At 41.0% G+C, this 17,181-nt stretch overlaps 1 protein-coding gene across 1 annotated transcript; it reads right to left on the bottom strand.

Annotated features, from left to right (window-relative positions):
- Nucleotides 1-4,224: 4,224 nt before the first annotated feature.
- Nucleotides 4,225-9,409, bottom strand: LOC139600543 (carboxymethylenebutenolidase homolog). Its single transcript, XM_071448808.1, has 5 exons — nt 9,204-9,409; nt 8,484-8,591; nt 6,487-6,629; nt 6,022-6,113; nt 4,225-4,404 (listed from the first exon to the last, which is right to left on the bottom strand). Exons 1-5 carry the CDS (start codon nt 9,407-9,409, stop codon nt 4,225-4,227), a joined length of 729 nt encoding a protein of 242 aa, XP_071304909.1.
- Between the last annotated feature and the right edge of the window lie 7,772 nt (nt 9,410-17,181).

Below are 17,181 nucleotides of genomic sequence, written 5' to 3'. Positions count from 1 at the left end.
GAGAAGGGTGAGCTGAGATGAGGTCAGGGCATCCACCACCAGTGAGATCAACCAACCAACCCAAGGAGCAATTTCTCAGGCACCCCAGAGGCCATGGCACATGTGGCCACATGCTGTGAGCAGCAGGAGAGCCTGGATGCCCAGAATAGTTGGAGACGCCCTGTGCCAGCCCTGATGACCCCTGTCTCGGTGGCTTTGGAGAAGAGTACAAGCAGGCTTTCATGTCTCTCCTATAAAATCTGTTTACACAACATGCAGCTGCATCCCACACATGCTATCCCACACCCACGACACCTGGATCATAGGGACGAGTGTCACCTAAAGAGGCTCCCCACTGAATGCTATTTTTTAAGATGAGTAGTATTTGGAAAACAGTTTCTATCCCACTTCAAACAGGTTTTAACACCAATAATGCAAGCAGCATTTTTCACTTCAGGACAAACTACAGCAGACACTGCTTTTACAGCTTCCTCAAATTGCTATTTTCAAGACCTTCATCACCCTCGCCCCTTGTCTCCTACAAAAATGACATAGTGTTTGGTGCTGCCTTCACAAAGCCATGACACTTGGAGAGTTTTTCTCAGGTTATGTAGGCACAGGAGTGGTGCCAAGGCCTGGAGCTCTCCTTGGCACACATGGAAACATTGTGAGACTGGGGCCTCAATGTTTGGCAATATAAGATCTGGGGACTGGGGCCTCAATGTTTGGCAATATAAGATCTGGGGACCCAGAGATATCCTCTGGGGACATGGTAACAGATTTGTACTGAAAGCACCAGGTCAGGTCATCATGGGGATTTTAGGGATCAGGAGAGGTTGGAGGTGCCCTTGGAACTCACCTTGTCCAATCTCTCATGGGCCAGGACAAGACTACACCATTCAAAGCTTCACTCACGCTGAAGGTCTTGAACCTCTCCAAAGAGGGAGATTCTGTCACTTCTCTGGGCAGGTTGCCCGGGAGAAGTTGTGAAACATCTCAGAGCTCCATGGATCCCCTAGTGCCTGCTGCCTCCTCACCTTCCCCTGTGCCTTCCTGACACGACCTTCTCCACTGCGCCCGTGGAGGGTGAAGACGGCGGCAGCCCCCCAGGCCAAACAACCCCAACTCTCTCACCCTGTCTCCACAGGAAAGGTGCTCCCGTCCTCTTACCATCTTGGTGGTCCCAAGGTTATTTTGGCCTACAACCTACTTCTGATGCCTTCATTTCTGAGAACCATGAAGGGAGCCATTGGCTAGATCTACTAAATTATTTATTTGTGTCAACACAGTGCCAGCCACCATCTTCCCAGGGCAAGACAGGAGCATTTCAGGACCTGTGTGTCCTTTTTGCAGTGAATTAAGCCTGCTAAGTCCTAGGACTGTGATCTAGGCATGTCTGTATGTACCCATTTTTCAGTCATCTCAGGCACATTCATCGCCTTTGCCTTTGGAAAACATTCTGTTCCTAGTTTGTCTGGAAAATTTGTGCATCCATTTCTATGCTGTCCCTAAGAATTAAAAAAGCAAAAGCTTAAGTGCTTGACTGTAATGAATCTAAAGGAAGACAAATCTAACAATCCCCTGCATGACTGTGGACTGTCTAAGTGCAAGTATTACATAAATAATTAATGTCTTCAGTCCTAACTCTTCATCATGCATGACAAGCGAGTAGACCAGGATTGTTTACTGGTACTGGAAGAACAAAAGAGTCTCAATTCCAGCATTTTTTGGATGGCAAATAGCAGCAAGTCACACTGATGATACATGTATTGTATTGTACCTTGCAGTGTGCATTTTGATGTGCAGCAGTGACCTTGATTGTGTAATTTTGTCAGTCCTTGAGTTTAAGAGATAACCACTTGTGTCATGGATTTCAAGGTCCCCAGTACAACTGAAAAGAAAAATGGCTGTGTTTGCATACTTTAAAATGCCCTTATTTACACACATACACACACAAAATCCTTTCTTCTTCCACCTGAAAACTCATTGACTGCAAAGCTGTACCTCAGACTTGGGAAATAAGCAGCATAGATTCCCCTATTCGTTAAAGTTCATGGATATAATATTTTCCATCTGAAGTGGTGTCACAATATAATTTTTATGACTGTAGCTCACCATTGCCCAGAGATGGCTCACCATCTTCACCAAAGATGAAGGCAGCAAACAGTCTTAAGAGACAGTTCCTTGGCCAGGCAGAGCAAGGCAAGGCAAGGCAGGGCAAGGCAAGGCAGGGCAAGGCAAGGCAGGGCAGGGCAAGGCAAGGCAAGGCAAGGCAAGGCAGGGCAAGGCAGGGCAGGGCAGGGCAAGGCAAGGCAAGGCAGGGCAAGGCAAGGCAAGGCAGGGCAAGGCAAGGCAGGGCAATGCAAGGCAAGGCAGGGCAAGGCAAGGCAAGGCAACTGCTGCCAAATCCAAGCTTTCACTGTCAGGGTTCTATTCCATAAAGAGACAAGGTTTCCCAGATTTCTAATGGCACAGTAGTGATATTTCTTTACACACCCACACAAGATGATTGCATATGGATCAGACTGTGTCTGGGTAATAGAAGGTGCAAGGAAAAGGCTGCTGCAATGTGAGCTCTTTTGCAAGCAACAGAGTGTGAGAAGAACTCCTGCTCATGTCAGAAGGAATAATTATCAAAAATCAGGACCTCACTCACAGAAATGGCACCTTTCCTGTAATCAAACAGGACCAGCTACTGACATATTGAATAAGGACCATAAAATATTTAAATGCATTAATACAGCTGGGCATGCAACTCTGAGAGACTGGACACTGCTGGAACTAGAAATGGTAGGTATACTTGTTCTTTTCTATATCTTTTCTGTCTTTGTCTCTTTCTTCTAATTCACTCTTCTTGGAGTTTTGAATTATTTAAAATTAGATGGGTTTGGAGTTTGGTAAGTTGAATAGACAAGTGAATAACATTTTGTGAGATGTTTTATGTTGATAGAATGCTACTCTAAACCTTTTGCCAAAGTTCTATGATTTTCTATAGCTGCCAATGAAGTTTTTTGGTTTTTTTTTTTTATTTTGGCCTCTTGATAATGTCTTGTTGGTATTTCTCCCATGCATCTAACTCAGAGTACATAAAAAGCCCTTTTAGACGGCTCATCAAGCAAGTATTGTTTAACATAGTCGGTGTTTTGAGGTGTGTGGACAGCCAGCATGCTGTGACCATATAGTTACACTGACAGGATAACAATGTGTGAAACTGCCAGACTGCCTGATATCAAAGGGAAAGTCATATTAATATAGCTAGCTAGCCTTAACTTATGGCAACATTAACAAGGTGACAGGGTGAGAAACTGACAGATGAAGAAAATAAAAAGGGCGATGGGTTCCTTAGAGAATCTCTGGGTAAACACTAATTGCCAAGTCATTACCAAGGAATGAGATTCAAAAAACACACAAGGGCAGAGTGTACATGGGGATGCTTTTTTTTTTTATGTATTATGTTATTGGGAGGATATGAGGGTGATAAAGGGGAAGAACTTGAGAGAGGAACAAGGATATAATGTGCAGCAAAAAATATAATCAGGATTGCATGAGCCCTGTGCCTGATTACCACAATTTCATCATGACATAAAACCCACTGTTTCTGCAGTGTTCATGTCTGGATTACTTCTGCAGGAGGGACTGTTTCTATTTTTCCTTGATGTTGATGAAGGAATACCAGAAATACCCTTCTGAATATTGCCAAGGGAATATCTGGAGGGTGTCACTTAATAACATCATTTCTTCCTAACTCCATAGTATAGCCAAGTGCTTGTTTCATGCACGGGGAATTCTGCCCACTGCAGCTGAGAAAAATACTTCGTAGGTAATGAAAGAAAATGTCTGTATGCAAACCCAGGGTACTTCCATGTGAACACCTATGACCACCAGTCATCATACCAAAATAAAGCCTGCAATTACTCAAGTAAAGTCATAATGAAGTCATGCTTACTAGAAAAGAAAAATGGATAAGCACTATCATGAGTATCAAGGTCATAATATAAAATAATGAAGCAAATAAAAAGCAAGAAAACTTCAAAAGACTTTTTAATGCCTAATCATCCTTTAGTCTGACTTTTATTTCACAATCTTCTGTGAATATTGTCAAAAATAATTTAAAGATATAAATTAAAGCGTTCCTATTTTAGTTTATGTCAACTTTCAAAATGAGATCATTTTCCCTTGACTGTTTTCTTCTCTCAAATTAAATCAATCACTGATCTTGAAGCCTAGCATTTCTTTCTGCTATTGTCAAACAAACATTTTGATCCAATCAATCATATCCCTTCTAGCTTCTTCAATATAAGGTTTATCATCAGGTTTCATATCTTCTGGCTTCAGTTGTGCAAACCCATGAACTTGCCCAGGATAAACTTTAATTTTGTATGGAACTTTACAATACTGTTTCAGCTTGTCCTCCAATAAGAAGATCTGTAAAAAAAAAAACATTTTTCCATTACATTATGGGGTTTTTTTAAATCTGCCAAATTTGCAGTTTCTCATAGAGAAAATGCCTCTTTGGATGTAAGACTGACACTTTTTTTAAAGTATGGGTGAGTCTAAGAACCTCAACAGTTGCAGCAAAAATGGTTTGGTAAATCTCATTGCCATAAAGGAACAAGTGTGTTTCTGTTCAGACTCAGACTTATAACCTTCACTTGAAGCTCTGATCCTGAGAGACCATGGACCATAAACCTTAGTGACCATCAGTCCAAAACATTTTGATAGGCTTAGTAACAGAGTTTAAGAAAACATGGAGGGCTTTTTGTTTCTTTTGTTTACTGAACAACAAAAAGACATTGCTCTTGCACAATGTTTTGGTGATTAGTATGCATACAAAGTACTAACAATGTGTTCATGTACCCATATACATTTGCTGGCACAGTTTGTGCCTATTGCCACTAAAAGTCAGAAAATAGAAGAATGAACGCTTATTTTGCCCCAAAAGCTTACTTCTACCCATTGTGCAGATTAGAGAGAGTATTGTAATTTATTTCACTTTTTTTGTCATTTTGGTTTGGGTTTTTTTATGAAGCCCTTTTTTTCAGTACAGAAAACTACGTATTTGAGGGTTGTTTTTTGTTTAATGCAGGAATTTTTACTGATGCAATCTGCACAGAAAGAAAGCTTCAGGAGAAAAGGGAGTGATTTCAATGTGTAACACATGCAGAAAAAATGCATTTGCCAAAAGTGTGCCCCTGGGAGAAAGACATGTTTGCCATAAAATGAGGACAGAGGGTGAAGGATTTGTTTTCCTCTGCAGAGACACATATGAGGTACAGATTAATATGCTGACTAATGCAGTTGGAAAAAAATATTGAATGACTTCTGCATTCCCAGAGCACACTGCCAGTTCTCCAGTCAGACCGTACCCTAAAAAACAAGCTGTGCTAGAGGCTGTTTATTATCCTTGTCACTGAAGAAAAAGAATTTATGCACAGAAGAGGGCACCAGTTTCCTACCCATATATTTATCCAGTCTCTCACATATGCTTACATATAACCCCTGGGTTATATCAGAACATAGATGGCAGCCAGGAGTCAAAACATCTGAGTCTATGAGTTGTTGTTGTTGTTGTCTCAGCTAAAGTTCATGCCCACTCTTTTGACGCAGTTCATTTTGTCTTCCTGTGGCAAAAGCAGTTTGTCATGAGACTAACTCATCAGAAAGTTCAGTCACTAAGCTGAAAATACTTTTTTTTCCCCCATTCAGTGTCCAGATTCAATGGTTTAGCTACCTGATTTCTCAGGTAGTAGCAGTAGCATACAAGTTTTTGAGATGCTTGGCTCATACCAAGTTGGATATTCCTGCCCAGTTTCACACTCTGCTTATCTAGCCACTCAGAGACTGATGACTGTTTTTTACTGTATTTCTTACCTCAAAAAAGAAGCTTTGAATAACCTAAACAAGATAGAGGGGAAGTCGAAATAGAAACAGAACTGTCCAACCTGTCTAGTTTTTTTGTATGTGAAAGTGGTTTCTAACAAGGATTTCTGTGTAAGATAAATGAGCTATGGGAAAAGAAGTCTTTCCAGAACAAGAGCTTACCTGATCCAAAGAAATAGTGTGGTCTTTCTCACCAAAAATGAAAAATGTGGGATTTAGTAAACGGTATCTTTCTTCAGAGTCTCTAACTATTCCTGTAATGTTTTGAGAAACAGTCCATTAGTGAGGTTAGCGTTACAGAGAGATAAATGGCAAATTAAAAGAGAACATTTCTATTTAGGTTTACTCATTAGGTACATTACTTAGATGAGGACACTGGCTATGTGGATGGAGAATAAGCATTTGGAAAGCATATTTCCCTGCTCTCCTAAAACAAGGAATGAATTTTTTTTTGTTTACAGTATCCTTAATATTTTTGTACCAATATAGCTTATGGCTGAAATAACCATAATTAAAATCTGCAACTCACCTTTGAGTTGAGTATAGAAATTGTTACAAAGCAATAAGTAGAATTACAAACAATGCATAGTCATGTGAACCCAAGTAAGTTTTCATGTTCTACACTACCATAGAGGGACACCCCAGCGGCTAATTGAGGATTTTTCAGCATCAAGTGATGTACTGCCATTCCACCCCAGGAAAACCCAGCGATACCAATCTTCTTTGCACCGCATTGTTCCTTTAGATACTTCAAGACAACATCAGCTTCCCTAAGACATATAAAGAAAAGTAAACTAAGGAATCTATTGCAGAGCCAATACTTGACAATTTAAGAAGTAAATTAAAAGACATACATGGTATTTTTTCTGTGTCTGCACCCTTAGTTGTTTAAAACAGAGATTACTTTAAAAAGCACATTTCAGGCTAGAGCAGTGGCTTCTATTATTAAATGAGAGTTAACATCTCTGGTCCTAGTTTAGGGAAGTACAGGTGTAGGCACTTAAATACTTACCTGAATTGTCACCTGCTCCTTTGTTTTCAAAATTAGTAAATTTTTATTTGAATCACTTTGTCTAGGACAGGACAACTAAAGACAAGACATATCTGCAAGTAGAACAACATCTTGCATTATGGACTGTAGGAATAGATAAGCTTCACTGTACTATCTCTACAGAGTTCACCAATTTAGATAAAGATTTTTCCTGTCATTCCTGTTACATGAGTTAATACTAAAATATCTTACCAAGCCTACATGCAAGAATGTTATGCTAAAATAGCATTTACTCAAATTACATTGTCAGTAACAACAATGTTTAAAAAAAAACTTTTGCATGAGGTGCAATGAAAAAAAAACGTGAAAAATATTTTTATTATTGTAGGTGAGAGCAAGTAATTTTTTTTTAAATTGCTGACTTCTGAGGTCTCAATAATTTTATCTTCTTCATTGCCTACAGAGTTTTAAATTAAGTTTAAATGCAGAGTTCATAAGCTATTAACTGCATTTTTGAACATGAGGTACAGTTGTATGGTCATTCAGGTTTGGTTAGGCTGACCAAAAAAAACCCAGTGTGACAGTGACATGAAGAGGACATTATGTCCTAGGCCTGTGGCCATGCTCTCTCAGTTTTGGTTTGTTTGAAAGGATACTAAGAAGGCCATGGATAAGTTGGGTTCTGTGTTCTCTGAAAGAGCAATGGATCTGAACTGGAATGTTCACCTACAAGTGATCCCTCAGAAGACAGCAAAGGCATGTCCTGAGATCTTAATCTTTTAAGACAGTGCCCACATATCTGCTCTTCTTTGGAGGGGGATTTTTTACAATTGCTAGTAATTTGTGTCTTAAAAAATTTGGTCACAGCTTCTGGAATTATATGGTCAAAATATTTGCTGAGAGACATTGAAGATAGACTGGGGCTGCTGAATATCTGGACAGGGTCAGAAGAATACTTGTGGCTTGCAGGATGGTAGCTGAGCAATAGGGTGTCACCATTGCCTCACTATCATCTGAAGTTTTGAGCCGTGGTGAGAGATGCTGAAGAAACAGCAATACCTCCCATAATTCAGAGAAGCTTTGTTACAGAAAATAATCCCTCTATGTCACTCTGAAAAAAACAGTACAGTTCATCAGATGTTTCTTAGGTTTTGGTCAGTCTAGCAAATTTTTATGTAGTGCTGCTCAGGAGAATCTCGTCAGTATCTATCATAATCTGCAAGGCAGAGAGCAAGATGGGCATGTGACAACTGGCAGATAACATCTGCAGTTGTAGAAGAATTTTCCTCTTTATCTTGAGGAATTGAGTGCAGAATCAGCACTTGTGGGTGAGAGTGCTGGGTATTTTGTAGCCTGTGAAACACTGTGAGCCTGCATGGCCAGTATAACATAGTCAGAAAAGGGCTCAGGAACACAAGATGCAGACAATAAGCAGAGTGATGGGCAGAGCAGATGATCCTATTCAAATCTCAGACAAGACAGTGCCCAGAACCACAGAAGAATCACCCAGAACAAGAAACTGTGGTTGTGCAGCCAGCTTGCCCTGCTGTGAGGTGCTATTTCTAACATTTCATATAAATTCTCCTTGTTTGCTAGATGCTTCTTAAAGTTCAAGTACAAATATGTATCTTACTTGTCTACTTTCATAGGATCATGATTTTTCAACCAGTCAGGAAAGTCAGCCCAGTGATCAGTAGATGTCCAGGGTTTTGTCCCCTTGAAGAAGTCTGGGCAGATGGTTCTGTGTGAGATATGGAATTCAAGTCAATTTTCATTAAAACTGTCTAAGTGTCTCTTAATATCTTCTAGTCCAGAGTACACATCTACACGATCGCTGTCTGAATCATGTTTTACTCGTCCTATTCTGGTAGTCAGCTAGCTAAAAGTATATGTCTTTTATGGAAAAAAAGGACACAATTTGTTTCCTTATTATTTCCTTAGACACACTTAATACAAAAATAAAGGGATTAAACAAACCTCCTGATTCTATATTAACACATATATACCTCTTTGCTGTTACAAGGAAAAGCAAATGTTCAAAAGGTTTGGTTCTGAAAAGCTTACACAAATTAAAATAGATTCCACTGTTTCTCTTTGGGCCACCCATGTTGCTTCATAAGCACAAACACAGGCACTTCAAGACTCCTTGTGCCTTTGTGCTCAGCTAGCCATTTTCCTGAGTCAATTTTAGCATCTTTGGTGGCTCCATGGAAATATATTGTCCATTTTCTTTTTTATTTGCTCAGACTGAAGTGTATGGTTGTCTGTTGGAAACATCATATGCTATGCCTGGCTTTGGGCTTGGTGGTCTATCAGTGCATTTAAGGGGAAGATAAGAAAGAAATTTGCTTACATATATCCATGACCTGCTATCAAATCGACTATGTATCTAATGTCTGGGAACTGCCATCCAAATACATCATGAACCACAATCACAGCTTTGTCCGTGGAAAAAGATGGTCTACAAACATATGCCTTAAGGTAGTCAATTTGTACTTCATGGCCAAGGCACCCATAGTGAGACCTTTCTCCAGTATTATATAGAAAAGGATCAGCCATTTGAAAACCTAAAAAACAAGAAGAATATAGCAAGAATGTAAAAATAATTTGTTACCAAAAATCATTTAGGACAAAAAGGCAAATATGGTCTTCTGAAAGTAGTTTAATAACTTCTGTAAATAACATTGACATCCTTGTATGAAGAGAGAAAGTAGAAAAAAGCAAAACCAATGTTCCAGTGAAGAATGCCTCTTCATCTATTATGTTATTAAGCTGAGAATAAAAAGAAATACCAAAATCAAAGTGAACAAACTACAAACAACCTGGACATGTAGGTCTTGACACTCATGTCACATTTGTTTTGCTGCCATGTGGCTCTGTGAGCATGGGTGTGAAGCACTATGGTTTCCCATGTCACTGTCTCCTGAGGTATGGGGCCATCACCCATGTCTTCATGGGGAATCCTGTGCTGGTTCCTCTGAGCTATTTGCAAGGACCACAGCACTCAACTGCTGCATTGAAGTGGGGTGTTCAGTGCTTCTCTTGGTGCTGGTGCCTGGTAGCTCATCTGTAGCACCGTCACAGCTCTTCTGAGAGCAGGAGGACTGGGCACAGTTAGTGAAGAGCTGCAGGATGGATTTATAAACTAGATTCCAATGCCATGTGCCCCTATGCCCTTGAGAGGGATTGCAAAAAAACAAGCTTATGTGCAAGCCTCATTCAGAATATTTGAGAGTATATGGTTTTGTCCCTCCTGCAAAAGTAGCAATTAGAGACAATGAGCCAGTAGATGTGCTAGACAGATTAAAGTCAAAAGTTGTTCTGACTCTCTGTGTCAGGAGCTTGGAATGGACTCTGTGCAAAAAGTAGATTACGATCCTGTAATTAAAAGTGGTGTTACAATGCATCTGTACAAGGCATCCAATTAAGTCTGCAGGGGCAGTGATAATAGTAGCACTTCCTAGCCATGTACTGACTTTGTGCTGACTTTGAAACTGTCCTTGGGCGTGCAGTACATAGGCACATACACTATGACTGTCTCCACTTCATCATTTCTACATCAACCTATTATTTTAGTTCGCGCTGTAACATGTACTTCATAAAACTATCTAATCTTCATGGAAGGGCAGCAAATTCCCCTAAAAATACATGCCTTCCTCAGCCCTCCATTGACTAGAGCAGCAGAGGGCTGCATTTCACAGAGTAATGGGTAATTTTACCTAGGCAATGCAGACACATTTGGAACCGTGGTACGGACAGACTGAAGAACAGAGACTTGATGCCACAGAGACTCACCGCTTGCTTATGCCCTGCACAATACTTCCCAGTTTGCATGATTCACTCTGGCACAATAAAAGGATCCATATTTTATATGCATTTAGACTGCTTTATACCCAAATTTTATATGCATTTAAACTTATTAAATGCTCCTCAATGCATAGTGCAGAGACACTGTTCTTCCCCATCCTCTCCCAAGCCTGGGGCTGCTGTTACCAGATCTGGCAGGGCCAGCACTGAGTTTGAGCAAATATGCTTGATTATAACCACAACCCTGGCTAAGAGTGGTGTAGACATACAGGAACTGGGCAGACATGGCTTTACTGCTCTAATCAAGCTCATTCAGATAAATCCACAAGATGGATGATCTCTCATCACCAGTAATCCCCTGTGCTGATAAATGAGAATTGATTACATGTGTAATTTTCATCCCACCTTTCTCAACATCTGTCAGGCTTGGTTCTAGGAAGCACAATGTAGCCTAATCTTCAGGATTAAGACCTCCATTGTTTTGGCATTACATGAAAGTGGAAGGTGTGTCACACGTGGGAGATTATCTCCTAGTTTAGGCCCCCCCATAATGCTTGAAATGCCTGAAAATGCTTGAGAGAGGTCTGTTCATACAAAAGCGCTTCCTACCTCTTTTTTTTATAACCTAAGATGAATGAGCTGTTTGAAGTAAAGGAGGCTGCTTGGAGAAGCCACCGGCATTCCCAAAGATAGCTAGCACTGCTGCCTTCTGAGATGGCAGCCACAGTCCTACTCCACTGTGGTATTTTGTTGAGAAGGGCACAACCTGTGTCCCCTTCAAGGAAGTGTTGCTTAGGAGTCACTAAACTCTGCAATAATTGTGAACCAGCCTCCTCCCTATCCGTTGGTTGCTTCCCAGAAACCATTTCTTTGGCCTGTGCTGACTGAGGCCAGGCCAGCTGGCTCCTTTCCAGGCACCAGGCAGCACAGAACGTTAGTAAATAGTCAGCCACACCTGAACTGCTTAGAAGTTTGATGGGATCCTGTTCAGTCAGGAGATTTATTTACTCCCACCTGCTTTGTCCCACGCAATGTGGTGTGGCAAAGCAACGCGCCAGGATATTTCCTACTTTTCCAGTCTCACCTCATTCCCTCTTCCCACCAATTTCATCCACTACACTTTTCCTTTTCCTGCTTTCCCCATGGCACAGTTCCAAGTCGGCAGCATCTCACCTTTATGCCCTGCTCTGCATCACTGTGCTGCAGGACAGAGGGGATGCAGGGCCTGCTGGGAACAGGGGGAAAAGTTACTGCTGCTCATGGGGAAAACCACAGATATTGATGAGTCTTGTGACATCCTACTGCTCCTTGAGAGAAAGGCTTCTTAGACCTTCTCCTTCTATCCAGTAGTTTTGCCCTTCTTTGGGTGTCTTGATATCATTCAGCTTTCATGCAAGTAAGTTAAAAACTGAGGAGAGGTATTTACACACCACAAAGGTGGGCTCCACAAAAGGTGGTAGGACAGACCCGAACTACTGCATTTCTGGGAGCAGCAAATCACATAATTATATTCTGCTGAGTCTTAGTTTTCATCAGGAAAAAACAAATCTCTACTTGAAAAGTGAGGTTAAAAATATTTTAAAACACAATCAGGTTAAACAGAGGCAAAGATCCTGCTAAGGACAATCTCCACTTCTCAGAAAGTGAGTATGAGCACGTGATCTTAAAGTGCTGTGCTGTTTGGCAGGACCTTGAACTATTGATGCCAAGATGTGACATCTCTGCCCTTTTCCCGGGTCGAGTGATAACATTTTAAGCTACAGCAGCATTTCATTTCAATGCTAAGAGCTCAGTGGACCAAACAAGGAAAAGAATGGAAATTCATTACCATAAGGGTGAAAAAATATTATGGTCCTTTAATGTGAACTTGATACTTGATGAACATAAATTATCAGTGTCCTCAGAACTATCACTGTACCACAGTTTGTTGCAAAGACTCAAAATGAAATTTAGTCTTTCCCAAAGTTGACAGCCTTTATCTCCATCTTATCTGCCCCTTGATACTTGTCTTTGTGCATTTTTTACTGAAACCAAAATAATAGTCTCTCTTTAAAGGAGTAGGTTTTGCTGGTTGTTTCATGCCTTTTCAAAGAGCTATATCTACTTGCTTAGCAATTTCAGATTTTCCCTTTAAGCACAAGTAAAAGTAGTTATCCTTTTCTGCTGTCAACTCAGTCTGCATGGACCAGTTTGCCCTCACATACCTGGAGTGCAGGATCCTGTTTCAGCCCAGCTCACTTCTTCTGCTCAGTGAGACACCAGCTAGATTTCTCTAAACAGAAAAAGAAGAAAACCAGTTCTTGCTGACAGTTTTGCTCCTGGTGCTGCCCATCCAGTTTTCAGGTGCTCTTCAACTCTTCTGCAGATATTGGGATTGGGAAGTAAGTAGGAGAGGCTTCACTCAAGAGTCATCCCGAACGGAAGGGGTGGGGACAGATCATGCACAGAGGCAGTCTGCAGCAGGCTCCACATCAGTTGCCTTTACTCCACCTTTCATTTATTTATTATCTAAGGAGTTGAGAAGGAAAGATGCACCCAAACACTGTAATACACTATGATGTGTGTAATGCTGACAATGAAGACACTGCAAAGGTTTTAGACTTCAGTATTTATAACTGAGACATTTAGCATCAGTGGTGTGTTTGGTGATGCATTTTCTTGAAGAATATTCATATACTTTCTTGACTATAATAATTGTCATTAATGAAATTTGAGGTGAATTAAGATGAATCTGTCCTGGCAAACTTGCAGCTTAAAAAACTTACTAAGTCTCCCTAGCACACACATTCAACATACTACAACCACACCCATAAGTATTCTCAACAAGTTGAAAAGTGTTCCAGGTTATTTGTGATTAGACTTGCATTTGACAAGCGAGAAAGACTGGAGTCTGTGGTGCCTCATTGAAATTTTCCATTCCTATTTCCACAACAGCACTGTATGCAAGGAACGTTAACTTAGCCCTCGGTCTGACATACACTCATTTTCTCTCTGTGTGTACACATGGTCTGGGTGTGTGCATGTTGGTGGTGGGGGGGGTTATGCAAATGAGAGAGACAAAGAAAATTATAATGTAATTTCATGACAGAGGACAGTAAAGAAATTTTTTTTCTTGGTGTATATGACAAACAAGCTCCCCAGTCACCCAGCAGATGCTCAGGAGTACTCTGTGAGGTAGCGACCATAATCTGAGGACTATGTTAAATAGGTGATAGATGGACTCAGTTCACCAAATTTCAGACATTTACAATGATGATGTCTTCATGTCAGCAAGGTGTCTGCACCTTGCTGACTGGTGTCTACACCAATGTCATCAATATTTAGAGTATGACTCACACTCCATGGGTGTCTTTTTTTGAATGAAAATAGGTAGTCCCCTAGATGACCCAACTAGTGCAATAAGATTGCTATGCTGAGTGCATAATAACCCAGGCAAAAGGAGTCCTGCCTCTCTGTGCTCTGGCAGCTGCACACAACTCAAAATTAAGGTTTGTCGTGACCAGAAAGAGGGTGTTTGTCCTGTTACACTCGTCAGCAGATTTGCACATCAGGATTGTACAAGAAACCATTAAAAAGATTACTTGTGTTGCAAGGGAGCAAGTGGGAAGACTTGACTGAAAAGATCCGGTTTGTACTTTGATATTAATGGCATCTTGCTTGCCCTTGTGTAACCCCTCCCAGGTGGGTGTCTTGTACATAGAGCCACAAGACTGAAGTATTTCCTGCCTTGCCCCCATGGAATGTGGATTCATCCAAGCTGCAGTCCCCTGGAACAGACTGGGTCAGCAGAAGCATGGACCTGATCCCACATGCATCTCACGACTGCAAACCCTGTCCTGGTGCCCAGCCTTGCTCTCCCTTTACCTTTGGTTAGGATAAAAGGAGAGCAAAGGACTCTGCTCTAATGCAAGCCTTTGCCTGCACATGGTGTTTATGTTTGACCTGCAAACCCTGTATCATTCAGATCTCCCGTACTCAATAAAACTTTTTCCCTGTAAGATACAATCACCTATGTAATGGACTCAGGACTATGCAGATCATTGCATCCATGAACTTACTACAGTCTCAAGGAACTTATGTATTTAATTTTTGTGAGTGTTCACAGGGGTTTTCAGGATGAGGGAAGAGACGTAGATCTGACTCCATATTTCAGAAGGCTTGATTTTTTATTTTATGATATATATATATATATATATTACATTATAACTATACTAAAAAGAATAGAAGGAAAAGTTTCATCTCAGAAGGCTGGCTAAGCTAAGAATAGAAAGGAAAAGAATGGTAATAAAAGCAGCTGGCTCAGACAGAGAGAGAGAGCCAGCTCTGCTGTGACTGGTCACTAAATCTAAACATCTACACAAGACTAATCACAGATCCACCTGCTGCATTCTACAGTAGCAGATAACTATTGTTTACATTTTGTTGCTGAAGCTTCCCAGCTTCTCAGCAGGAAAAATCTTAATGAAAGGATTTTCATAAAAAGATGTCTGGGACAAATTTTTTATGCCTGCTGTGAACATTTCTATTTTTAGGGTTAAAAAAAAAGAAAGAAGACACATAACTGAGCTGGAATGAGCACAACAGATTTACTTGTTCAAACACACAGTGGTGGAATTTCTCATTCACCTGAGGCACACAGCTGGTTTTTGTCTGGTTTGACTTCTTTTGCTCCTTAAGGCTTGCACCAATACTTCTCCAACTGCTCCTCCTGGTTTTATAGGAATGGACATAGAATAAAGCCCAAAAGTTAATCCTCACAGCTGCTGGCTGCAATTTTAGTTGTATGTCAATAAAAGAAACAAGATCCTAGGACATGCAAGCCTGCTGCCCTGAGGCAAAATAGAAAGGTATTCTCTCTGAGATGACTACTGATATCTAAAAACCCAGATAGGCAGGTACTCTGGTGGCATCTAGTGCAGAAGTGAAACACTCAGATGGAGAAACCAATGAGCAGGCTTAAACATGCCCAATCTACAGTCACCCCGTACAGTATTTAGAGTGCTGCTGGTAACAACAGACACGCCAGGAAGTTGAAATCATTGCAAATGTTGTATTTTATGTTGTGAAAAAACCCGTTCAAAACATCTCTGTTGAGTGACAGGATTGCAGCCTAGAAGCTGCAGATGAGGCAAGAGGGACAGCAGGGCTCTCCTCTCCTCTTAGACAGTGCCAGCCAGCAATAGCAGCCTTGTTAAGGGATTACCACTGCCCAGGTATCTTGTGAGGAGCCAGTGGGGAGGCTCCTGGGAAGGGCCACAGCAGAGGCACAGTGGGTTGGAGTCAAAATGCAGCTCTGGGGAGCCAGTTGTAATGCCACTGGTGAGTCTGTACCCAAGATCTGCCTTCATAGCAAGAGAAATCCTTTGGGACATGGGTCTCTTCACAAGGGGAATGTGGAAACCCAGGGCACCAGGAATATTTCTCTGTCTGCTCTGGGGTGCCCTGACCCCCAGGGGAGCACTGACTTTGACCCTCATTCATGGAGAAAGTTCCCTAGACTTCAAGGTATACCATAATCCACAAAAGTGTGAAATAGATTATAGAGAGTAGTGTAGGTGTATCACTTAGTGAGAAATTTAAGTTTTGAGATTTTTAGTATGTTGTGGATGGAAGCAAGATGAAGGGCATAGGGTGTCATCCTGGGTTTCTTCTTCATGCTTCTTCTTCCTTCTTCTTCCTGGGTTTGGGTGGCATTTTGTAATTGGGCAGAGAAGTCTTCATTGCGGGTTCTTTGGGACCAGTTATTGGGTTAAAAGGGAAAATAATCTAGGTGTCAGTTCTTAATTGGATAGTTTAGTCTTAAAAGACCTTGTAAAAAGAGATTGTTGGCCATTTTGTGCCTTCCAATGAAAAGCTGCCAAACTCACAGTAGTGAGATTGTTTTACTGATAAGAAGTAATAAACACTTGAGTCCGAACATGAACTACTGTCTCAAGTGCCTTCAATCCAGGCCCAGAGGAACCAACAACTAGAACCACCACAGGGGAGTGTAGCTATTCCTTCTAATAAAGCTTTACTGTAAGAACAGCCTTCCCAGTGAGCTTGTAATTTGGAGCTTCATTTGATGCTTTTTCTTTTCTGTATGTTAACCCAATTCCTTTCCTTCCATCCAGTAAAGTGGTTTGTATCTAAAGGTATCTACTGAGTCATCACGTGGGAGGGAAGAAATATTTTTTAACAAGTCTGATTTAATACTCCAGGTTTCTTTCTTGGGTGTCCAGTCAGTGTTTGAAAAAATACCCTTGGAAATCATGCCAGCTGTTTTTATTGCAAATCAAGGCTTGGCAGGAGGTTTACATGTACAGACACTTTCTTTATCATCAGTGAGAACTAGTCTTACACTTACAATTCTGTTCTTTACCATTTACCATCTTTCTCCATTTTGTGGAGTTGGCAGCTGCCTTTGCCTGGAGCACAACAAAAATTCTCCAAGAAATCCTCTGATTTGGTTAGTAGTGAACCATATCCCCACTCTTTCCCAAGCTTTCCCATGTGTCTAAGAAGAAAGGCTCCGAAGTCTGTCC

Source organism: Agelaius tricolor, unplaced genomic scaffold, assembly GCF_023055355.1.
Source record: "Agelaius tricolor isolate 1412-34295 unplaced genomic scaffold, bAgeTri1.0.p SCAF_2, whole genome shotgun sequence".
Taxonomy (NCBI): Eukaryota; Metazoa; Chordata; class Aves; order Passeriformes; family Icteridae; genus Agelaius; species Agelaius tricolor.
Note: the sequence above shows the minus strand (reverse complement) of the source record. Positions and strands in the feature narration are given on the sequence as shown.